Source organism: Heterocephalus glaber, unplaced genomic scaffold (genome assembly GCF_053883595.1).
Source record: "Heterocephalus glaber isolate CG9 unplaced genomic scaffold, H.glaber_assembly_v1.0 deba00001444, whole genome shotgun sequence".
In the NCBI taxonomy this organism is placed as follows: Eukaryota; Metazoa; Chordata; class Mammalia; order Rodentia; family Bathyergidae; genus Heterocephalus; species Heterocephalus glaber.
The window spans coordinates 8,744,025-8,767,970 of record NW_028258297.1 but is presented as its reverse complement, the minus strand read 5'-3'; the positions used below and the strand labels follow the sequence as shown (position 1 = coordinate 8,767,970).

Here is a 23,946-nt window from a genome sequence, read left to right as displayed (position 1 = left end):
TTTGACTATTCAGGAACGAAAAGTGCCTTGTGGGGTGGACTTCTGAGACTTCCAGGGGTGCACAGGGATGCAGAAAGCTGCTTAGTGTGAAGGAAGGATGCATCCCACTGGGGCAGAGTCCTGACCCCTTACTTGTGCTGACTTGAGCTGTCACCACCCCACCTACAGGACCATGTACCACTCACCCTCTCCCTGTCCACCTGCTCACCCATCTAATTACCCTTCCTTCCTTCCTTCTATCCTTCCATCCACCCATCTATCCATCCATCCGTGCTCCCCATCCAACTCATCCATCCATCCACCCACCCACCCATCCATCTAAGCCATCCGTCCACCCATCTATTCATCCATCCATCTATCCACCTACCCACCCACCCTTCCATTCATCCATGCATCCATCCATCCTTCCCTCTTTCCATCTAACCCATCCATCTTCAATCTCAGTGTTAAGAGAGGTCATTTTGTTACCACAAGCCCTGATGTCTTCCTAGCTTTATCCTGTTTGGATCTCTGGGTCTGTGAGCCTCACAGTTGCCTTGGGGGTGGGGTGGGGTGGGCTGTTCTCAATTTAGAGATGGAAGCAGACTTGGAGACCCAGACACCCATTTGAGGAGCCACTGCCAGGGAGCAGCGGCTGCAGGGGCCAGTTAGGTCCTCAGTTCCTCCACTGCCCCGTGTCAGGAGTGGCCTGGGGACTGGAAGAGGGAGGAGGAGGATGCTGGCTGCAGGGGCCTTTCCACCCCTTAGTGGAGGACAGGAACTTGTGTGAGCATCCACCTACCCACCGTGGTCTGGGGACTTGGCAAAACGATGTCTGATTTAATCCCCTCATCAGCCTGTGTGACCCCCAGAGAGTTTAAGTCCCACAAGGTCACACGGCAATTCGAAGGCAGGGCAGCAATCGGAACAGAGTTCTGTCTGTCTTGTGCCTGGCTTGGCCCAGATCCTTGCTTCTCTTCCCTGCCTGAGCCTGTGTTTCCCGGGTGCACCTTGTCCCCTCTGCACAGTCAGCACAGCCTCCAGTCCCGGCCCTCCTTCCCACTCGGCCCCTTCCCTGCCATCTTCTGCCCCTGCCCGGGGGCGCTGGCCTGACTCTGGCCTCGAAAGCCTGGACTGGACATTTTCAGAGCAGGGTGATCAGGAAGAGGCCGGAGCTGGCTGGGGCCAGAGGGTGGCCTGATTCCTACTGTGTTCAGGTGGGGCAGCTGCAGAGGGGACCTGGAGCCAGGTCTCGAGGCGGCACATACAGGGTCACCCTGACTCGGTAGGAAACTCCAGTGCGAGGAGAGGTCAGGGAGGTGTGAAAGCCAGCACCACGGGGGAGCAGAGGAGCTATTCAGCCTGACCTCGGGGGCCAGGGAAGGGACATCCAGAGAGGCCATGGTGGAGCAGCTTCACTCTGTCCTTCTCATCCCCCGCAATCCTAGAAGGCTCCTTAGAGACTCCCTGGTTCAAAACCACCTTTTCCCCACCTAACAAACAGGGAAACCAGCCCAGATGGGGCCATGACCAGCCAGGGTCACACAGCAGGTCCATGGCAGGGACCAAGTTTCTAACCAGAGCTTTCCCCCAGCTGTGCATGTTCTTGTCTCTCGTGCCGCACCTACCTTTTCTGAGAAATGGGCCAAAAGGCGGGCTTCATCTGCTCAGCACCCAGAATGGTGCTAGGTGGTCAGAAGGCAACCCCAAAACACATTTGAAGTGTGGACACCCAGCAAGTGTGGGGAGCAGCCATCTTGTGCTTTGAGTGCTTAGTCAGTGATGGTGGGGCGACAGGGGGACTGGCTAGGTGACCCGAGCCTCCCTGAGGAGGTGGAGTCTGAGCTGAGACCCGCCAGACCCTATGGGTTTGCTGGGCAGCGGGCAGGCCCAGAGCTGGGTGCTGCAGGGGCAGGGCTAGGGCCCAGGTGTGGGGCACCGGGATGGAGAGGATGGGGCTGAGCGATGATGGCCTTGTGTGCCCGAGGGCCACGGGAGCCATGGGAGAGGTTAGCAGGGGGACCGAATGGCATGGGGGCGACAGAGGACCCCCTGGGGAATGCAGGTAGAGAAATGTGGGGGCTGGGCAGAAAATGGATGGAGGCGGTGCCTCTGGGCCCTGCTGGGGTCTGGAAGTCATCAGGCTGGCCTGGGTGACTTAGGGTGGGGGGCACAGCAGTGAGGGTGCAGAGCAGGAGCCTTTGCCTCTCCTGGGACCCCCCTCAGTGCTCCCCATTTCTGTCCCTCAGGAGATAGCCATACACACCACTCACACCCGTGGCCATGGAGCCCATAGGCCCGACCCCTTGCAGGGCTGTGTGTGGTGCTGAGGGTTGCACACAGGGGCGCTGAGAACATGGGAGCTTATGCTGTGAGCCTCCAAGCAGGTCTCACGCGAGCGGGCAACAGCAGTGCGAGGGGACATGTGCAAGCGGGAGGAGGCTTGAGGGGGCACGGGGCAGACAGGCTGCAGGTCGCACGCTGGCTGGGTGGAGTCTGTGTTCCTGCGTGTGGGGGTGAGGACCTGCGTGTGTCTGTGGGAGAACATGTGTGCATGTGAGGGTGTGTGCGCGTGTCATGTGTACTTGTCACTGCGGTGCACTCATGGGAGTGTCAGAGCTGTGCCTCTCCTTCCCTCTGTGCCCCCCACCCCACCCCGGGCTGTGTGTGGAGCTCATTAAGCGGCTGCTAACTGCGGAGGTCACTCCCTGTCCCCAGCACCCGCCTGCCGCTCCCTGGAGAAGGGCAGGATCAGCCACAAGCCCAGCAGCCCTGCTCCTGGAGGCTCCAATTACAGAAGCTTTGCGCCCAGAAAGCCAGAGAGGAGCCGCCTGTCCTCAGGGCTTCCTCCCTGCAAATGGCCCCCCTGGGAGACTCTGATTCCTTCCCAGCAGCCCCACCTCACACAGCACAGTGTCCCCGGGGAGAGGCTGGAGTGCTAACCTCCAGAGCTCCACTGGGTGTTCACCTGAAGGGACCTTAGATAAATTCCTGTTCGAGATCACTTTAATCACCAGGAGCCAGAGGCTGTTAGAGATTTGTCCAGATTCCACTTTGCTCTTGGGTGCACCAGGGAATGAATGACTTGGGCGGGGGTGTAGGATGCTAGAAGCGCTTCCTGGAGGGGTCTCTTCTCTTTCTAAACAAGGGTTTCCCAGAAACTTCTCTAGTTCTGCCATCTTTAGGGTTGTGTCTGCCCTGGGATTCATTAGACAGTAGCCCGCAGCTCTCATTTTTGCCACTAGATGGCAAGCTAGAGAATGGGTACCAGGCGAAGTCAGGCCGGGGGCTGTTAATTACAAAACTGGGGGGAGTGGATGGAGCTTGCCATTTAGAATTCTGCAGAGGTCCGGGCATGGTAGATCATGACTGTGATCACAGCACTCTGGAAGGTTGAGGCAGGAGGATTGTAAGTTTAAGCCTGGCCTGGGCAACTTGGTGAGACACTTTTAAAATTTCAAAAATGGGCTGGGAATGTAGCTCAGTGCAGAGACCCTGGGTTCAATCCCCAGTACCATAGAACCAGCCAACCAACCAACCAACCAACCAACCAACCAACCAGCATAGGCTGCAAAGCCCCAACACAATCAGCCAGGAAGATGCATCTGGAGGTCAAGGGATGCAAGTTCTGGTCCAGCTCTGCCATAAGCCTGCTGTGGGGCCTGGACCTCAGTTTCCCTCCTTGCACAGTACAGGAGAGGGACTGAGTTAGATGCATGGTTCTCAACTCTGTCTAGGATGGGTAGGAACCTGGACATCAGGGTGCTCTTTAAGGAATCTTGTAAAATTAGTCCTTCTGGGCCACCCTTGCAGTCTCTATCCTGGCCCAGCTCTGATGGAGGAGGCTGCGGAGGGAGGGAGGGAGGGAGTAAGCTCTTGCGACAGGAGGCCCCTTCTGTTGTTGTTTTTTTTTTTGGCAGTACTGGGGATCAAATGTAAGATCTTCACACTGAGCTACAGTCCCAGCTTTTATTTTATTTTTTTTTCCCTTTTTTTTTTGGTACTGGGGATTGAACTTGGGACCTTGCCCTTGCGAGGCAGGCAGCGGAACCACTGAGCTACATCCCCAGCCCCACAACCTTTTATTTTTTATTTTGAGACAATCTTGTTAAGTCACCAAGTGGCCTAGGCTAGGCCTGAACTTGTGATCCTCCTGCGTCAGCCTCCCAAAATGCTGGGTTTATAAACATGTGCCACTGCAGCTGGCTTTCCTGATCTCGTGCAAGGTGTGCTTTCCTCTGGTTAGAAACCCGGGCGGTCACTGTGGAGGCCCAGACCCCACCCACATTGCCTCTAACTGCCACACCCCAAGTTCAGGCCCTGAATTCAGCCGAGCTTAGCTACCACCCACCTCTGGGTGGGCCCTGGGACTAGGATTCCTGCTCAGGAGGACTGTGGGGAGCTTTATCCTGGATTGGGTCTGGGAGAAAGAACTGTGCCATGAGCTGAGGGGGTCTCTGGGTTTCCCCTGGATGGGGTGTTTTTCCTTAGGGGTTGGTGGCTGCAAGGAACAACTTTGTCCTTGGCATCTCCTGGGGAAAGGAGCAGGAGATGGGCTGGAGGTGGGTGGATGGAGAACATCTGGCCAGGTAACTTGGGGACAGGAGAGGAAGAGCAGCTGGGGCTTCGGAAGAGCTGTGTGGTGTACCCAGTGGCAAGGGCTGAGACTCGGGGGGGCGGGGTTGATGGACTCTTTCACCAGAGCCACCGGGCTGGCTGGGGCCAGCAGGGCTCAGAGGGGAGACTGAGCCTCAGCCCCTCCTGCAGGCAGACACCTGGGTCAGTAGCCGCAGGCGTGGGACACGGGCCGGCAGCTGGGGCCTCTGCAGCCTAGCCGTCTGCTGCTTGGCCCGGCCTCCCTGGCACCCACTGTGCCCCTGATTAGTTGGCATCGGCAGTGGCAGGAGCAGCAGACGGCTTCTCCTGGTTGCTCAGCGCCTTCCGCCATGCTGGCCAGACCAGAGAGCAAGGAAGCCTGGGGGCCAGGCCACAGCCCGGCACCCTACTTCTTCACCACGGGCTGTGCCCCTGGCACAGGCTGGCATGTGTCTGGTGCTTTCTACTGGAGCGGGCTGGGCAGAATAGCCTAGCTAATCGGGGCCGAGAGCTCTGTCTGTAGAGCACCCCGAACCTTGAGGGGAGAGGGCTGTCTGAGGGGCACCCCTCCTCCTATCACCTCCCTCTATGGCCACTGACGGGCCTCCCCTGCCTACCTGCTGTCCTGGTTTGTCCTTGGAGCAGAGGTCGGGCTGAGTCCCCAACCTTAGGGCAGAGAGCAGGAGCAGCACCCTCATTTGTCATCCTTCATCGGCCTTGGTCACACCCCCAGATCTCAATGTCAGTGAAGAGACAGGCAGGGGACAGACAGGGGTGTGGAGTGGGGGACAGGATCGGGGGGTGAGGATTTCCCTGCCAGTGAGTGCCTGACCTCAGAATCCTCCTGCCTCAGCCTCCCAGAATGCTGGCATTACAGCTGGGCGCCACCATGCCCAGCCTACTGTTCCCCTCTGTAGATGATGCCACTGGGGGCCTAGAGAGGGCAAGTTTTGCCTCTAAGTCACCCAGCCTGGACTGGGACCCAGATCTGTTCTGTATCGTCTTCCCCTTCATGGCTGGGAGCGGATCCTCAGCCACACTTTTGGGGTCATCTGGCTGAGTGGGGAGGGGACTGCAGAAGGAGACAGGGAGGCTGCCTGGAGGAGGAGGGCTTGGCTGGGGAAGGTGGAGGGAGGCTGGAGATGCAGAGGGTGATGGGAAGGGAGTTTGCTCTGTCTCTGCCTCGCTCTCTCTGTCTCTGTCTCTCTACTCCATGCACGTGGACACGCACCCATCCACCCCTGCATCCACGCCTCTCCCTGTCGCTCCTCTCTCCTCTCTGTTTTACCTGCTGTGTGTCTGCCTCCCTGTGTCTCCCACCTCTGTTCTTTGCCTCTATTTCTCCTCTCCCTGCCCAGCCTCCCTCAGCTCACGGATGGCATCGGGGAATGAGGGCAGAATGTAACCACCCACTGAGGACATAACAGAAGGTTTAGCCAGGGTCCCTCGGGCTCCTCCCTGCCTCCCTAATCCTGCAGCCCCTTTTCCTGGCACCGAGGCTCTGAGCTCCTTCTAAGTCCCTAATTAGCTAATTATGCATGGCTTTGGCCCTGGGACTCCAGGGGCCCCTGGGAGGGCTGCGGAGGGAACTGGGGCCCAGCTGGGCAGTGGAAGGCAGAAGGGGAGAAGGCAGCTGGGCAGGTTTTCAGAGCCCTTTGGAATTTTAATATCCCAGAGAACAAGGGAAAAGTAATTAATTGAGCAACAAAGGCGGTGGAGGGAGCAGCCTTGAGCAGTGGGCTGGGGCTTCGCTGAGTGCCTCCTCCCGGCCCTTCTGGTCCAGCTTCTCCTCCAGCTGCTGCCAGCTGCTGCCTCTGGCCTCTGCCCGGCCCATGTCGGCCCTTCTGAGCTGATCAAGGCCCCCGCCTGTTTGGAAATCTGCTGACAACAACAGCAACCAGCCTTCTGAGGCCCACAGTCCTTCGCCCCCTCCACAGGGACCCCGCAGGCCCCCACATTCTCTCTGCCTGGCAAGCACCTTGTCCTATAGGGCCCAGCTCAGAGCTCCTCCAGTGTGTCCCAGGACACAGTCCTTTTGCTCAGCACTGTGGTCCCCTGAGTGCTAGGCTATGGGTTTGAGGAGATGGGACAAACTGGGTCTTGTTCTTTGCTGGATTCCCTGGGTGCTGAGCACCATGCTGGGCATACAGCAGGCAGTGACTGGGTATTTTTGAGGAACCTGTATGTTCGTGTGTGTGTGTGTGTGTTTGTGTGTGAGTGTGCGTGTGTGAGTGTGCATGAATGGAGGGGCACCAGGAAGGCCTGCAATCTAGTGGCTTCACTCAGTTGGACCAGTTGCATGGATCATGCAGGGACTCCGTGTGCCCCATTGGGGGACAGAGGAAGGTAGGGCATTGAGCCCCTGGGAGCTCTCAGAGGGATGGAACAGCCTGCCAGGGAGCCCCACTGCCTCCCTAAGAGGAGGCTGACCTAGTTTTGTGGGCAGGGAAGATGGGGATGGGCATTAATTATTGATTGAAGATCGCTCCACACAGAGTTCATGATGCAAATCTCAAATAATTAGCCTTGTTAATAACCACCTCAGCGCCACCCCTGGCATAAGTGGAAATCTGGACAGGACCACTGTTCTCTCACCCTCCCCTCCCAGCCTTCCTCCCTTCCCATGACTGATCGCATCATTGGTTCATGAGCAGTCATTCAGGGGATGTTGGCTGAGCTGGGACCTGCTGGGTTCTTGGAACACTGAAGTAACTCAGACACAGACTTTGCTACCAGGAGCTTATAGCTCAATAGATGAGACAGAGGGGCAAACAGACAACTGTACCCTCAGGCTAGAAGGCTAGATGTTGATGCAAGCAGAACTTTTTCAGTTGTGCAATATACAATCTGCATAACTGTATATGGCAGCCTAGGCTAGGTCAGAGGTACTGAGATTGCCTACAGCAGGAGAGTGAGAGATGAATTCTGTCTGGAATGGAGTGAGAAAGGGTCTAGAAGGCTTCACAGAGAAAGCTTTCATGGGGCAATGGTGGTTGAATAGGGATTTGCTCGGAAGAGGGAATAGCATGGGTAAAAGAATGGGTGGTGGAAGGAGAGCTAGGGTTGATGTCAGGCCACCTGGTTTAAATCCAGACCTCACTCCTTCTTTGCTGTGTGACCATGGGCATGTGATTTCAGTTCTTGGACCCTCCACTGTTTCCTGGTATAAAATAGAGATGGTGCTATCAGCCTCATAGACTCGAGGAAGCCCACATGGCCATAGGCATGTCCAATAAATGCCTGCTGGTTCAGCTGAGATCTAGTGTAAGTGTGATGGGGCCCAGAGCCATTTCCCTGGCTTTCTGGGAGAGGAGCAGATGAGAAGGGGAGGGCTGATCTAGTGCTCACAGCAGGCTGGAGCCGGAGGAGCCCCTGCCCATGTGCCCCTCACTTCTCCCTGTTGCTCCGCCCTGCTCTCCAGCCCTGCTCCTGCCTGACCCCACCCTCCTCCCCCGGCAGGCATGCGGATCCTGGTGAACCTGCTCCTGGACACGCTGCCCATGCTGGGCAACGTCCTCCTGCTCTGCTTCTTTGTCTTCTTCATCTTTGGCATCATTGGCGTGCAGCTGTGGGCTGGCCTGCTGCGCAACCGCTGCTTCCTGGAGGAGAACTTCACCATGTGAGTGCACCCTGGGGGTCCTGCTTCATGCCCAGACTCCCCTCCCTTGGGGTTGGGGGGGGTCAGGACACCCCAGGCAGGAGCAACAGACAGAGGAGGGCCAGGCTTAGAGCTGACCCTTCTGGAGTCCTCCTTCTGGTCCTCTGGGTCTGTCTAGTTGGGGAGAGTGGGTTGGGGAGGGGCTGGGCCACCTTCCTGTTGCTGTGGAGGACAGTGGGATGCCTTGGTAGACCACAGAGGGGGCGCCTGGGGGTGAGGCCCCGTGTGGCTTGGGTGGGGGATGTATGTTCGGAAGAGGCCAGTCCTGAGCCAGCTGGGGCAGTGGGGAGTGGGCAGGGCCATGGCTGCTTCTCCTGGTCTGCCTGCAAAGACAGATATGAGCAGGTGTGACTGCTCAGCTTGGAGGTCCAAGGTGCATCCAGCCCCTCTGTTCTTTGTGGATCTGTCCTGTATCATTCTGTAGCCAATTCCTTCTGATTACCTGCACCGAGCCACTCTTGGAGACCTCCTCCTCCCCCTTCACCATCACACCCCCAAACATGGGGCTGCCCCACCTTGTTGAGTTCCTTCCCCGCCTGTCCCTCTCTGCAGTCAGCTCAGTTGTCAGTCTGTCTGGTGATGTGGCTGTTGGCTGTTGTCTGTCTTGGGACCAATTTGCTTGGCTGGTCTTGGAGGGCCACCAGAATGCAAGTCCTCCATGAGGCCAGGGATATTTGTTCCTTACTCTCTTCCCATGGCCTGAAACAGGCTGGGAAAGGTAGTGAGTCCTCAGCTGATTGTTGTATGAATGAATGCATTTCCCACTCCGAGGCGGCCGGGGAACAGCACTGTGGTCCTTCCTGGCCTTGCAGTCTAGAGATCCCGTATCTTGGATGTATCCCCCTATTGTCCTGCCCTGGCCTTGGGCAGTGGCTCCAATTCTGTCTCTGCCATGGGGAGGGAGAGGGTGGATGCTGTGATGTGGTCTGGGCACAGAGTTACAGGGAAACATTGGCCGGCCCACCCACCCAGGAAGGAGAATTCTAAGTGGGAATAGATGTCAAAAGAGCAAGGGGCCCTCAGAAGTGAGATAAAGCTGAGATGAGCCAGTGATCCACCCCTCTGCTCCTCAGCTGGGGTGTCATTCTCTTAGGGCAGGTGGCCTTGACTGACAGGCCCTCCTGGGCTGGGACACCACTAATGTTTTGTGAAAGAGACCGGTAAAGTTTAGGTCTGGGTGGAGAGCAAGGCCAAAGTCCTCCCAGGCTTTCAACCCCATAGTAAGGAGGTGGGGGAGAGGAGGGGGTGGTGATGAGGTTTAGACAGCAACTCAGAAGTCCTGGGCCAGGACCCAGAGCAGAGAAGCTCATCGTCAGGACTCACAAAGAGGCAGGAGGGTGTGTGCTGGGGGCTCAGACCCCTGGACTCTGAGAAGATTGCACCTCCAGAGCTGGGGGACCTGGGCAAGGTCTTGGGAGGGACACAGGAAGTCCCTGCGGTGCTTTGTGCACTCTCCCATCAGGACTTGGGAGTGGGTGTCTGAGGGCCGGGCAGTGCAGGTCCTTCCTGGGGTCAGCACACTCACAGGTTGGAGCTGGGGTCTCAGGGAGCCTCCATCCTCCATGTCATTATGGAGATGGGGATGGAGGCCATGCAAGGGAAGGGAGCGCCTGGGCTACACAGCAGGGCCCCCACCGGGCACGCAGTCCCAGGGGCCAGGCCCAGTGCCGGGCCTCAGGGATAAGGGCTTCCTTGCTCAGCAGTTGGGGGCCTGGTGCCTGGGTGCTGTGGGGTTAAGTTCCCAGAGGAGGCCTGAGGCCAGCACAGTGGTGGGGGCAGGACAGAAGGGACTTCCTGAATTGCCGGGGATGGGACGTTGAGCTGAGCCCATCTCCTGGCAGGTGGGGGGGGGGACGGGGTGGGGGGCGAGGGGAGGCATGTTTCTACCAGAGACCCCATGGCTGCAAGGTTGTTTGGGGTAGGAGCAAGGGGCCTGTCCTTCAGGGTCAAATTCTGCCCCTGCCAGCTGTGTGACCTTGGGAGCAAATGGCTGAAAGACCCCGTGCCTCCGTTTCCCTCTCATAGGGTTGTTGTGAGATAAGCCTAGTTAGAATATGTAGGGTCTTAGAGCAGAGCTTGGCCCCAGGCAGCATGGAGCAAGTGTGAGGCGGTGGGGGTTGTCTCCTGCAGCCCAGGGGACCTCTGTGTCTTTCACCAGCCTGGAAGCTGAGACAGCATCGGGGTCACAGGTAGTGAAGCCATCCCGGGCGTCCCAGGGCTGGCTTGGGGCTGATGCACAGAGGTGCTTCATAAACACACACGGAGCAGCAGCGTGGGCCCGGAAGACGATCCCAAGTGACGACGGCTGTGACAGCTGGTGTTTATAGGGTGCTCAGCTTGCGCTGGATGCTACTCTTGTCAGGGGAGACTCAGTGATCCTCACAACACCCCGGGAGGGGAGCATGTTATCAGCATTGTTTTCCATTTGGCTCAGAGAAGGTAGATCACTTGCCCAGGGGCACACAGCATGTGAGTTGCAGAGCTGGGATTTGGAACCAGGCCGTCAGGAGCACCAGGGCCCGTGCTCCCAACCGAGCTGGCCTGGGCAGAGGCTGAGGCAGCGGAGGCTGTGGGTGACCTGGGGAGGGACAGGACAGGGCTGGCAGAGCTGTGGGGGAGGAGGAGGAGGCTGGGAGGTGGTCACGGGGCCTGGCTGGGGTGTGCAATGTCACTGGCCCACTGAGGCGGGCCTTCAGTGCCCACTCCCTGGGGATAACGGGGTGGCAGAGAGCTCTGTGGGAGAGCAGGTCTGCCAGGCAGGGGTGGAGCCATGCTGGCTCCTGTGTCCCAGCTCTACCCTGCTGTCCACATCTTGCACCCAAGGATTCGGGGACTCTGCTGCCCAGGTGCCCATGGGGGCCTGGAACCTTTCCAGCACCGTGTTACTCTGAGAGCTCTGTTCAGGGGTTTTCAGGAGTGACTAAGTCTAAAGAGGAAAACTGAAGTTGGAATAAAATATTTGCCATGCATGTAACCACCAGAGGACTCTAATCCAGAACAAAGAAAGAACTACTAAAACTGAAAAGGACGAGAAAGAGATCTAATTCAGAATGGCCTGTAAGACCCTAACAGGCTTCGCAAGGGGCCACCAAGCAGCTGATAACCATGTGAAAAGGCATTTGTCATCATTGCTCTTCAGGGACATAGAACTGAAACCAAAGTAAGGCACCCTGATGCCCCAGTACAAAGGTTAAAATCAGAATACGGACAGCAGTAGTTGTTGCCAAGGATAGGAGCTAGGCACACTCCTACCATGGTGGGGGGTTTGATATGGTCCTCATGGAAGGCTGGGGGAGCCTTAGCCGCCCCTGGGTTTGGTCAAAAGGAAAGATGCCTTACATTTACCCAACGACATGAGCAAGAGTGTTTGTGTCATAAGGGCCCCAAACCCAGAGATGATCCAAATCAACAGTTGGATAAATAAGAAGCAGCATATTTACTCAGTGCATTTGCTCATAGACATGAGAGTAAAGGAACTACTTCTTACTCCCTGTTGGTGTCTTTTGGTGAACAGAGACTCCTACTTCAAGATGAAGTTTAAACCAGACAAGGTGCTGCATGCCTGTGGTCCTAGGACTCTGGGAGGCCAAAGCAGGAGGATTGCAAGTTCAAGCCCAGACTGGGTAACTTAGTGACTTAGTCTCAAAATAAAAAATAGCAAGGGCTGGGAATGTACCTCACTGTGAAGGCCCTAGGTTCATTTTCCAGGACCACAAATAGACAACCCCCCAAAGCAACTGAAAACAAGAATGAAGTTCAGGTGATCGTATATATATTTTTTTAGCATTGTATTTTGTGTCTGGTTTCAGAAATCTCCTGTCCTGAAAGTATTCTCCACTGCTTTCTTTGAGAAGCTTTCTTGTTTTTTCTTTGCCTTTTGGGTCTCTTCTCTCTCAAATAATTTTGTCTATGGACCGTCGTTGGCCGGGGTGGTGTGTGTCCAGGACTTATTTATTTACTTAGTGAGTATTCACTTGTCCCAGGGACGTTTGTTGAAAAGTCCATCCTTTCTCCATGGGATTGCCATGGTGCCTTTGATAGAAGCGGTGACCTTGCATACTTGGGTTGAGTGACGTTTTGATTGTTGGTGGGTGTTGCAGGTTTGTCCTTTGCAAAAGTTGTACAGGGTACACCTGTACCAGCAGTGACTGTGACTGCCTGTTTCTCCTCATCCTTCCCCACAGTCTGTTCAATCAGTCCTGAAAAGTTGGCCATTTCAGTGAGGTGGATGATTGCATTGCTGTTTTTGCCTATATAGATGGATTTGTCTTTGAGCTCTGTGGTGCCCCATTCACCTTTCAGGTCCTGTTACAATGGGACCACTGTTCTCATCATTGTAGTTGTATAGTATTTTGCCTTGGTTTCCATTCATCTTTCTGCCTTAAAAAGATCTACCTTAATCAGTCTCCCATGCAGCTAAATCCTTGAGCTATCTAACTGTTCCACAGCTAAAATCTTGTTGGGATTTTGATTAGGGTTGTATTTTTTTTTTTTTTTTTTTTGGTACCAGGGATCGAACTCGGGTCCTTGCACTTGCACAGCAGGCAGCAAAACCACTGAGCTAAATCCCCGGCCCTTGATTAGGATTGTAGTGAATCTTGGATTAAGCCTATATGAGCAGGGCCATGATTGCCAGCTCCATTTTGTAGATGAGGAAACCCAGGTCCAGTGAGGGGAAGTGCCCAGCCCAGGGTCACTTACACAGGAAGTGGTGGGGCAGACAGGCTCTCACCCTTGGGCCCTGGATCAGTACAACCCAGGGCTTGCTTGCTGAGCCTGCTCTGTGCCGACCACACAATGGGCGGGGCTGGGGCCAGGGAGGTGGCTCTGTTTGCCCCAGGACATAAGAACAGAATCTCATGGGCACAATGTGGCCCCAGGGAACTCAGAATCGGCTCTGCTGGATCCTGGCGAGGGTCCCCTAGAGAATGCTTCCAGAAGACAGCACCCCAGAAAGGGATCACACTAGGCCTGTGGGAGTTTTCATGAGTGTAACAGAGGAGGGAAAGGGGGCACAGCATGTGCCCAGGCCTGTTGGGCCAGTCTGGCCATGGCATGGCCTCTCTTTTCTTGGCCTTCCTGGCAGTGACCCCTCCTTTTCCCTCTTTCACTCCTCCTCACCTGTGGACAGACAAGGGGATATGGCCCTGCCACCCTATTACCAGCCAGAGGAGGATGACGAGATACCCTTCATCTGCTCCCTGTCAGGGGACAATGGCATCATGGGCTGCCATGAGATCCCCCCACTCAAGGAGCAGGGCCGAGAGTGCTGCCTGTCTAAGGATGACGTCTATGACTTTGGGGCGGGGCGCCAGGACCTCAACGCCAGTGGCCTCTGTGTCAACTGGAACCGCTACTACAATGTGTGTCGCACAGGCAGCGCCAACCCCCATAAAGGCGCCATCAACTTTGACAACATCGGGTATGCCTGGATCGTCATCTTCCAGGTGAGGCAGCTCGGGTCTGGGATGCGTCGGGGTGGGCAGCTCCTCCAGGCAGGCTGGGCTCTGTGCTGGGTGTTTGCCACTCCACCTCACTGAAATCAGCCTGGTTTGCTGGCATGATAGGCACGATGGCAGAGTCTGAGGTTCAGAGAGAGAGGAAGCACTGCATTTGGCCAGGGACTGCATGGCTAGCAAATGGCAAAACCAGGGTCTTATCCTTGCATGCGTCGACCCCGAAGCCCATACTCCCTGCCGAGTCCCAGGTTACCTGGAGGCAGAGGTGCTAGTAGGGAGGCTGCATTGGAGCAGGCAAGGCAAGGTGGGGCCCCACAGATGGCCATGGGGAGGAAAGTGACCAAGGAGCCCCACTAGTCTGGTCAGGAGGAAAGACGTTTCACCTCGCAGGGCACAGATGCACATTCACTTTCCTGTGCAAAGCACCTGTTTCACTGAGTGGCCCCCTGTGCTGACTCTACCACTCAGGCTCTGCAGAGGACGGCTGGGTATTTTGAGAGAACTGGGGCTGTAGGACCTTGGATGTATCGCTTGGCCTCTCTGTGCCTCCATTCTGGCCCGAGAGCAGGGGTGCTGGTCGAGGTTGCAGCAAACCAGACAGGGCTGGGGATGCCCAAGCACTGGCTTTCCTGAGGCTGCTCTGTCTCCCTCTCTGGGAAGGAGGGGAGAGGGTGGAGGAGACTGTCACTTAGCTTCTTCCGGCCCACACTCGCATGCTCTGAGCTGCGCCCCGGCACCACCAGGGGGGGTTTGTTGAGCCCAAGGACTAGAGAAGAAATGAAGCTCAGGGTGGGTGAGCAGCCCAGGAGGGAGCCAGAGCTGGAGCCAGAGCTGGAGCCCCTGTCCCGCATCTGTACCCAATCCTGCCCAGTTGTGGTAGCCAGGAAACAGGGTGGGCTCTGAGCCAGAGAGACCAGAGTTCTGGTCCTAGCTCCACTCTTGCCTGCTGTGTGACCTTGAGGGAGTGCCCTCACCTCTCTGAACTTCACTTTCCTCACCTGCATGGCGGGCATGAGGGCAGCTGCCCCTCAAGCCCTCGTGGGATGTAATGGAGGCGGTGTGCATCTCGTGTCCTAGTACACATTAGGGCCTCAGAGCAGGGTGCAGGCCTGGCTGCCTGCCTGTCTTGTCTCAGGCTGTCCCTGTGCTCTGTGCTGGCTGCAGGTGATCACTCTGGAAGGCTGGGTGGAGATCATGTACTACGTGATGGATGCGCACTCCTTCTACAACTTCATCTATTTTATCCTGCTTATCATAGTAAGTGTCGGGGAGCTGGGGCTCTCGGGCCGGCTCTGGGCCGCAGACCAGGGGACAGCAGGAGGGGACCCTCAGAGCCAGGAGAGCTGGCGGGAGGCAGCCAGAGGAGCTGGTTTTAAATGTGGTGGACCGTGTTGATTGAAAGGGCTCGGCAGAGCAGCTGCTGGGAGCGTCCACTTCTGCCGCCTTCATTTCTCATCTCTGGGTGTTGAAGTCCCACCACTCCTCCCCCTTGCCTTCCTGCACCTCGTATCTCTGGGAACCCATTCTTTCGGTGATCTTATGCAGGTCGGGGTTCAGCTTCTCAAGGGCTCTGCCTTGCCCCTGTTTCCCTGGGGCTGGAAGAGGAGGTGGCTGCTTGGTGGTTAGGAGGTGGAGTTCCCTGAAATTCCCCATGGGGGCTCCACCCGCCGGGGTGGGGTGGGGGGAGCAGGAGTTGGAGGCGGGGCCAGGCCCTCCCTCCCGATCCTCCCTGCAAAGGGTCCCCAGAGCAAGCGCATCCTCTCTGTCATGCCTGACTGCAGCTTCAGCCATGGCACTGTCCCCCAAAAGTCGAGGTGATTCCCTGGCACAATAGCTGCCTACTCCCTGCTGCCACAAGACAGGGTCCTGGATGCCTGCTGGTGGGTGGTGTGGGACATGCTTGGTTCCCCCGGGCAGCGCCCCATCCTGAGTTGGAGGGACCTCAATGGGAGGTCAGGACAAGTTGGCAGGTGACCCCAGATGACCCTGCTGTTGGCCTAGCCCCAGGGCTGTCCTTGGGCCTGGAGACACCCAGATGAGAGGAGGGAGCCCAGGTTTTTGTTTGGAATTGCCACACACCCCCCTATTTACTCCCAACTCCTCAGGAGCTGAGGGCTGAGACAAAGCAGGAGGCAGGCCGGGGCCCTGCCCTGCATGAGGAAATAGTGGCTGGCAGCAGACAGTGGCCATATGGAACCTTAGGTGCTGTGACAGAAGGAAGCTGAGGGGCTCCAGGGTGCCCCTCACCCACCGGGGGGAGGAGGGCATGGGGAGAATCCTGCCCAGGGGACCACACACCCCTGGGGTTGCTAGAGGAATCTGGGATTCCAGAGGGGCTGTGGAAGGCTCTGTCTGCTCCTCCTGGTGGAGGTAACTTTGGGCCCAGAGTCATTAACACAATGTGACCCTGGGCAGGCTCCTTGGTGTTCCAGGGCCTCTGTGAAATAGGGACAGTGGCAGCACCTAGCTCGTAGGGTCTGGGGAGGTTTAGATGAGATAGTCAGAAGCCTGTGAATTCCTGGTACACAGGAAGAGCTCAATACATGTTTCCTACTAGATTTTCACTGCTATGATTGCTGCTCGGGTGAGTCCCAGGTGACCCTGCCCCGGGACAGAGAGTGCTGGCAGGTGGCTGGGGAGGTGGCTTTTTCTTGGTGCTGAGAGGGGTGCAGAGAGCAGCTCTGAATAAACATGTTGCCACATACCCTAGGGTCCTGGCTGTGCAGGGTCACCTGTCCAGACCTAGAGCCCCAGAGAGGTGAGGCACCTGGCTTGAGCCACGCAGCATGCAAGGGGTCCTCAGCCCCCAAATGGAGTCTCCAGTGCTCCTTCTGATTAGGGAAGCCCTAGGCTCATCTTGCCCCCGGCTCCCACTTCACAGATGGGGAAGGAGAGGCCACAGGGGTCATCCAGGGCAGCCACTGCCAAGGCAGGGCTGGGTGGGAGCTGACACATAAGCTCCAGGAGGGCTGGGTCCCAGCCCTGGGGTCCTCATGTTCCTAAAAGGTTCAGGGCAGCACTCCAGGAAGTACAGGGCATCTTCTCATCAGAGAGGCAGGATATTTCCCCAGAATCCTCTGCACCAGGAAGCATCCTCCATCTCCTCCCTGAATTATGCTGACAGCAAGAGGAGGGAAGGACAAATCAGGGACCAGGGCCGCTACCTGCAAGCACCTCCTGCTGGTGGCTGGAGGAGGCCAGAGACCAGTCCCCTCTGACCGGGAAGCTGAGCTCATTGAGAGACTCAGCAGGTGCTGGGGAGGGGTGGGAGGGCCTCTTCTGCCTGGGGTGCCCTGGCAGCATGGGGAGAAGGCTGGGGACACGAACTACAGGGTCCTGAGCACTAACAGACTGCTTGTCCTTACTGCCCCTCCAAGACCGAAGCAAGCCAAGGCCTGACCAGAGGCTAGAACTCACGCTGGAGGGGCTGATCGGGGCCCAGAGCTGGGGTCTCGGGGGGGCAGGGAGGCCATACCTTGGGGCCTGAGGGAACCTGGCTTGGCAGTGCCCTCCGTGGGCCTAGGGGGCCACCTGGGCTGCACCTTCTCTGGGAGCAAGGCCTCAGGGATCTTTCCTGTCCTCATCTGTGTCTGTGCCTCTGTGCCTCTGGGCTTCTCCACCCCCCTGCTCTCTCCGCCCCGTCTCTGCCCCCCAACGCTGTGCCCCCAATTCTGTCCTCTCTGAGTCTGTCCCATGCTCTCTCGTGTCCCCCTGTCCTTTCCCCTCTGCCGGCCCGGCTGCCCCTGTCTTCCCTGTCTCCCCACTCGGCGCCTTCCTCTGGTTCGTGGGTCTCCTCTGTCTGTCCCTCATCCTCTGTTTCTGCCCCCGTCTTCCCATCTCCGTCTTTGTCCCCCTCTCTGGCTCTCGGTCTCCCTGACTCTCTCTCTCTCTGTCTCCCTCTCCCTGTGTCACCCTGCCGGTCCCTTTCCCACCCCACTATCCCCTCCATCCCTGTCCTCTCCTCCCGTTGGTCACAGGTGGGCTCCTTCTTCATGATCAACCTGTGCCTCGTTGTCATAGCGACCCAGTTCTCGGAGACCAAGCAGCGGGAGCACCGGTTGATGCTGGAGCAGCGGCAGCGCTACCTGTCCTCCAGCACGGTGGCCAGCTACGCCGAGCCTGGGGACTGCTACGAGGAGATCTTCCAGTACGTCTGCCACATCCTGCGCAAGGCCAGGCGCCGTGCCCTGGGCCTCTACCAGGTCCTGCAGAGCAGGCACCAGGCCCTGGGCCTGGGGGCACCGGCCCCTGCCAAGCCCGGGCCCCACGCCAAGGAGCCCAGGCACTGCAGTAAGTGGCCCACCGGGGTGCTGGCACCTGGGGACACAAATAACACCTGCCCAGCACTAGAGAAGCACCCATCGGGCTCAGACTCCCAGGTCTCCATTTCCGCCTCAAGCGCCTCTCACCTCCCTGCCTCTCCATCCCCTTCACCTGCCTGGAGTGCCTGGCCAGCCCTGGGGGCGGGCACTCAGTGCTGGTCTTGGAGGAGTTCCCTTCCCATCCCCATGTGCACAGACACCCGCTCTGCCCCGGTGCCACATTTCGAGAAGTGAACTCTGATCTGTCCTCAGTCTTGGAAGACTGAATGCGTCACCCGAGTCCGGGGCCTGTGGCTGTCTCTGCTCATCAGCATGCTTGGGTGATGACGTGGGGCACCTGGCCTGCCCTGCAGAGGTGTGACATGTTGGGGACACCTGCCCCTGTGCTCTGTCCTGCCTATCCCTTTCCTTAACTCGTTTTTTCCAGGAAACCGTCCTGGGGAAGGACAGATTATGTACCATCAGCCCCAATTTTCAGTGTGTGTGTGTGTGTGTGTGTGTGTGTGTGTGTGTATGGTACTGGGGATAGAACCCAGGGCCTCAGGCAAACACTCTACCGTGAAGCTCACCCCCAGCCCTCATCTCCAGTTTTCAGATGGGAAAATTAGGGTCCAAGGAGACAAGGGAGTCATTTAAGGTGGGACAGTGTGTAAACGACAAAGCTTATCACATGGAATGTCTGCCTCCAGCTGCCCTTGGAGGGGGCCTGGCCCAGCCTGTTTCCTCCCAGTTGGTGGCAAGGAGTTGGTGGGCATGGGCATTGTTCCCTGTGTGCCCTTGAACACAGTGGCCCCTCCGCAGGGCTCTGTCCCCTTCCGTGGAGTGGGGCTCAGGACCCACCAGCCCGTGGCCATCAGCTGTGGGCTCAATGCCCTGCTCTCCTGACTCTCTCCTCCTAGAGGAGTCCTCTGATGTCAGCCATCCATGTGTGGCCTTGGAGGAGGCTCCAGGTGGCCCGTGGGCTGGTGTGGCATGTGGGTGGCCGAGCTGGGGTCTGGGCAAGGCTGGTGCCGCCTCCCTGGGGGCCGTGAGGAGGGTGTTTGAGGGGCTTCCAGAGGGAGGTCTTGCCCCACCCCAGGCCTCCATGTCTCCTCCTGTCCCCTTGTCCTGGGAAGGGCTTTGCCCTGTCCTCGAGGGGCTGCTGTGGGAGGACCCTCGGCCTGATGCTGGCTCCAGAGCCTCGTCTGGGGTTGCAAGGTGTCTGATGCAAGTGTGGAAACGGAGGCTTTCCTTTCCCTTTCATGTTACTTTTTTTTTTGCTTGCGCAAGCAAAACAGATTTATGGGAAAACACAGAAAAACACAAAGAAGAATCCAAACCAGCCGTGGGGGCCTCTCTGACCCCCTGAAATGGCTCCCAGATCACAGAGCTGGAGTCCAAGGCTAGCCCAGATGACTTCTGGGCAGTGAGGAGAATGAGCTCCTTCCTGTAGCCTGGCAAGTGGGCGCTCCTGGCCCTGCTTCTGCACAGGGTAGAAAAGCCCAGAAAAGCCACCTTCCCAGAAACACCAGGCTTCTCTCCCTGCAGCTCTCAGGCTGGCCTTGTGCCCAGGGGGATGGGGTCACCCCATGGGGATGGGTTGGGCCTGTGTGGCTGCCAACGCTGGCCTCTGTTTGCTTTTCAGAGCTGTGCCTGAGACATAGCCCCCTGGATCCAACGCCCCACACGCTGGTGCAGCCCATCTCTGCCATGCTGGCCTCCGACCCCATCAGCTGCCCGCGCTGCCAGCATGGGACCGGGCAGCAGCCCTCAGGCCCAGGCAGCACGGATTCCGGCCAGGAGGGCTCGGGCTCTGGTGGCTCGGGTGGTGATGAGGTGGAGGCCGACGGGGACGGGCCCCGGAGCAGTGAAGATGGGGGGTCCTCAGGCCCGGGGAAGGAGGACGAGGAGGAACAGCCAGACGGGGCTGCCGGGCTGTGTGGGGACGTGTGGCGGGAGACACGAGGCAAACTTCGGGGCATCGTGGACAGCAAGTACTTCAACCGGGGCATCATGATGGCCATCCTGGTGAACACCGTCAGCATGGGCATCGAGCACCATGAGCAGGCCAGTGTCGTGGGGCTCCAGCTTGGGTGGGTGGCGTGGTGGGTGCGGAGGGGACCAGGCCGGGCCACCCTACCTGGGTGTCTGTCTCTCTGTTTCTGGCTGGAGCTGGGGTTAACTCATTCACGTGGCCCAGCCTGGGGCCCAGTCTGAGGCCACCTCCACCTGTGGCACGACTAACACCCAGGCTGGGTTTGGATTTCCACATCCCCTTGGTTTCCCTGCCAAGCCCTTCCTCCTGCCCAGTAGGGGCTGTGCTCTCATTTCCCCGTTCAGTAGCTCCCGGAGCACAGGCTCCATTCAGTTTACTCAAATTCGGCCCCCGGGGCTGCCACTAACACTTTGGTTGGAGCTGCTGGTTTGTCAGACTTTGCGGCTTCATTAAAAAGGCCCCCGGGGTGGGGTGGGGGGTGCTCCAGGGAGGTGCACAGTGGGTGAAGCTGGAGACACAGGCCGCCCAGACCCTCTCCTCCCCAGCCTCCGGCTTCCCGGCCTGGGGCTCCCAGGGATTACAGACCTAGGGGGTCTGTACCCCTGGAGAAGGTCCCGGGGGAGCAGCTGCTGTTGGGGCACTGGCTTGAGTGTCTGAGCCCCGCTACACCAGGGCAGAGCCACGTCCCCACCAGTGGTGTGCTGGAACCAGCCAGAGACACCCAAGTGTCTCACACTCAGGAATTTTGCAAGTGGCCGTTCAATAGCTGGCAGCTGGGAATTGGCCCGTGGAGGAAGGAGCTATACCACGGGGACTGGCAGGCCACACAAGTCAGGGGTGTCTGTCAGAGGCTGGTTTGCCAGCACACCGTGCCTTCTCGCACCCTCACCCAGGTGGTCACGGCCAGGGCGGCACCCCCAGTGCCCTGCAGTCCCAGGGTCCCCTGCCCAACTCTCTCCAGGGTCCCCTCAGTCTTACCACCCACCTGAGCGAGCCTTCCAACCCAGAATCTGACGGAGCCTCTTCCCTCTGAACAGCAGGTGCCATGTGGCACTGAAGTTGGCTCCTACCCGAGGCTCCCACCTGCCCAGTCTTAGGGCCCACTCTGATGTCCTCACCTGACTGTGTGCCCACTTCCTCTTAGGGATAGGCTGCCACTTACTGAACACCTGCTGAGTGCCAGCTTGAGACCGCCTGGCATCCGAGTCCTCACAACCTCTCTCCAAGCAGGCATTGTCTTAGTCACTTTCCCATCACCGACAAAATACCCAACACCCACAGCTTCAAGGTCAAGAGGTTTATTTTGGCTTATAGTTTCAGGGGGTTCAATCCAGGGTGGCTAGCTGCAAGGCAGAAGGGGCATGGCGGAAGGGCCCGGTGAAGGAAAGATGCTCAACCCATGGCAGCCGGGAAGCAGAGAGAGGAGGGAGGAGCCAGAGACAAGAATCCACCCCCCAGGTCACACTCCCAGTGATAGACCTCCTCCGGCCAGCCCCACCTCCCAGTAGCACATTCAGCTATGTACTCATCAGTGGATGAATCCATGGTCCAATCACCTTCCAAAAACCCCACCTCTGAGCACATGAGACTTTGGGGGCACATTTTAGTTCTAAACTAGAACAGGTGTCATTTTCTCCTTTCCTGCACACTTGGAAGGCTCAGAGGGGCCAAGCCCCTTGCTCAGGGTCTGGGTTCCAACCCTGGTTCTGTTGACTGACAGGGTGGGCCCCAGGTGAGTCCCTGTGTCTCTCTTAGCTCGTGTCTCCTTCTGTCAGTGGGCACACAGGCCCGTGACATAAATTTATTAAGAAGCCTGGTATGTAGTAGATGCTTATGAATCAGTCATGGCTTGTGAGTCTTTTGTTTGAGGCTTCTACCACCAGCCCTGGGTGAGTTTACCATCCGCTGTCTAGAGCCTCAAAAAAATTAATTAAAGAAAAAATGAGGAGGAGGAAGCATTTTTAAAATGTTCTTTTTAAAGCAGCTCCAAGTGGCAGCCATTGTGCCGCTGAGCTCCATGCTGGGGCTGCCCCTGGGCCCGCTGGTATTTTTGCTTCTCTCCCTTGGCTCCCAGACATTGCTCTGGTGGTGGTGGGGGAATGGTCCGCCCCCAAGTTTATTTTGAGCAGCCCCTGCTGAGGTGGTGCCTGCAGAGAGAGAGAGGTGGCCTAGGGCTGTGGAGGGAGAGAAGGGAGAGGAGAAGGAGAAGGCAAATGAACCCACCACCCTTTGCCTGGCCACACTCCACGCCCTACAAAGGCTGGTGGGGGCCTCTGTGCACCACCTTGCAGGGCACAAGGGCAAGGCCATGGCATCAGTAAAGTAGGGCTGGCCATTTCCATTTCCCTGGCCATGGAAGTTCAACAGAGGGTCTTTGGGGTAGTCACTGTTGCTCAGGACATCAGGGGCTGTCACTGGAACTAACTTGCCTGTCCATGTTCCTTGGCTCTGTAGTACTGTTCCTTGCAGGAATTGGATGAAAGGAAGTGACAGGGGAAGGGGGTGGGGGTGTCAGTCAGACAGGGCCTGTTTGCGCCGCAGGAGGTTGGAGCTGGTGTTCAAGTCCGAAGGAGGGGGGCCCACAACAGTCCATGGCTATGTGCTGGCAGGAGGGTCAAATTGGCCTGGGCAGCAAATTCTTTCATTAATGTCACAGCTCTACCTTGTGGGCAGGCAGGGTGGATGACTCACCCCCACTGGCCAGAGGGGGACACTGAGGCTCTGCAAGGTGAAATGGATTGCCCACATGAGCAGCTGGCAGTGCTGGGCCCCAAAGTGCTGGGGCAGCGTGGATGGTTGCACTAGAAGTGAGGGAATAGGTCAGGACGACAGGGCTCCCTAGACAGTCTCTGCCTCAACTGCCCCCCTGCTAGTGCACCCCAGCCAGGCTCACAGCTCTTCACCAGCTGGGCAGGGTCAGCTACAGCCTCACCTGGAATCAGAGGGTAGTCAAGGTGGTGGACGAGAGACAGAGGGTGGGGCTGAGTGGGCAGCAGGGCGGGGAGCAGGGAGGCTCTCTGGGGTAGGGCTGACTCCGGGCCAGGGCATGACCACCATCCTCAGCTCCCAGAGAACTGTGCACTCTGTAGCAGTGAGTGGCCTGAAGCTCACTTTAAGTTCCTTTCCCCAGGGCCTGTCAAGTCACTGCCGACCCAGGACTAGGATGACTCTGAGAAGAGGAGGATGGGGTGCCTCAGTGGCTGACATTCCAGCCTGTGGGAGCCCAGGAGAGAAAGGCACCAACACGAGCTGAAGTCAGGAAAGGCTTCCAGGAGCTGGCAGCTCTGGGGCTGGATCCTGGAGGCTGTCTATGAGTTCATCAGACAGGCAGGCACTGGGACCAGAAGTGCAGAAAATGCTTCCCGAAAGACCCTGAGCCAGAAGAGTGTGCTAGGCAGATAGCACAGGGGGTGTTCCTGCCCCAAGGGCCTTGAGGCCGGCTTTATCCTTAGGGCAGTGGGGAGCCATGGAGCACTTGATAGCAGGGGAGTGAGAAGACTGATGCCTCACTGGCCAAGTGAGCAGCTGAATGGGCCATGGGGATGGGGTTGAGGCTGCAGGAGAGGCCTGAGCCTGAGATCCAGCCCCACTGCTGCTCGCCCACGACCCAGGACCCCAGTGGCCACTTCTCCTCTCTGAGGCTTGGGCTCCCTGTCAGTAAAATGAGAACAAGATAGAGGTTGGATGCTTGGATGAGATGGTGCACGGCAAGTGCTGGGCTGGGCTGGCGGGACACCCGGGCCAGTGTAGGGATCCTGCTTAGCCGTACCCTGTTCCTGCAGAGTGGCCAGCAGCGGGCTTTCCGGGGTCCCCAAGCTGGCATCAGGCAGGGGCACTGGCCCTGCCCCTCTGCCCTCCCACCTCTGGCTTAGCCTGGGGCTCTCTGCCTTTCAGCACCTGCTCTTCACCTGGGGGGGTCTCTGCCATCTCCAGTGGCCTCTCCACTGTCTGTCTGCC

General features: G+C 57.9%; 1 protein-coding gene across 4 annotated transcripts in view; it reads left to right on the top strand.

Annotated features, from left to right (window-relative positions):
* The window catches only part of Cacna1i (calcium voltage-gated channel subunit alpha1 I), a 92,831-nt gene that overhangs the window by 42,227 nt on the left and 26,658 nt on the right, over window positions 1–23,946 (top strand). For all 4 annotated transcript variants that reach the window (XM_004845564.3, XM_087213858.1, XM_013072517.3 and 1 more), the window contains 5 exons: window positions 8,035–8,194; window positions 13,365–13,680; window positions 14,857–14,949; window positions 17,670–17,982; window positions 19,639–20,060. In XM_004845564.3, the coding sequence (XP_004845621.1) occupies window positions 8,035–8,194; window positions 13,365–13,680; window positions 14,857–14,949; window positions 17,670–17,982; window positions 19,639–20,060 (1,304 nt within the window). The remainder of the gene's footprint in view (window positions 1–8,034; window positions 8,195–13,364; window positions 13,681–14,856; window positions 14,950–17,669; window positions 17,983–19,638; window positions 20,061–23,946) is intronic.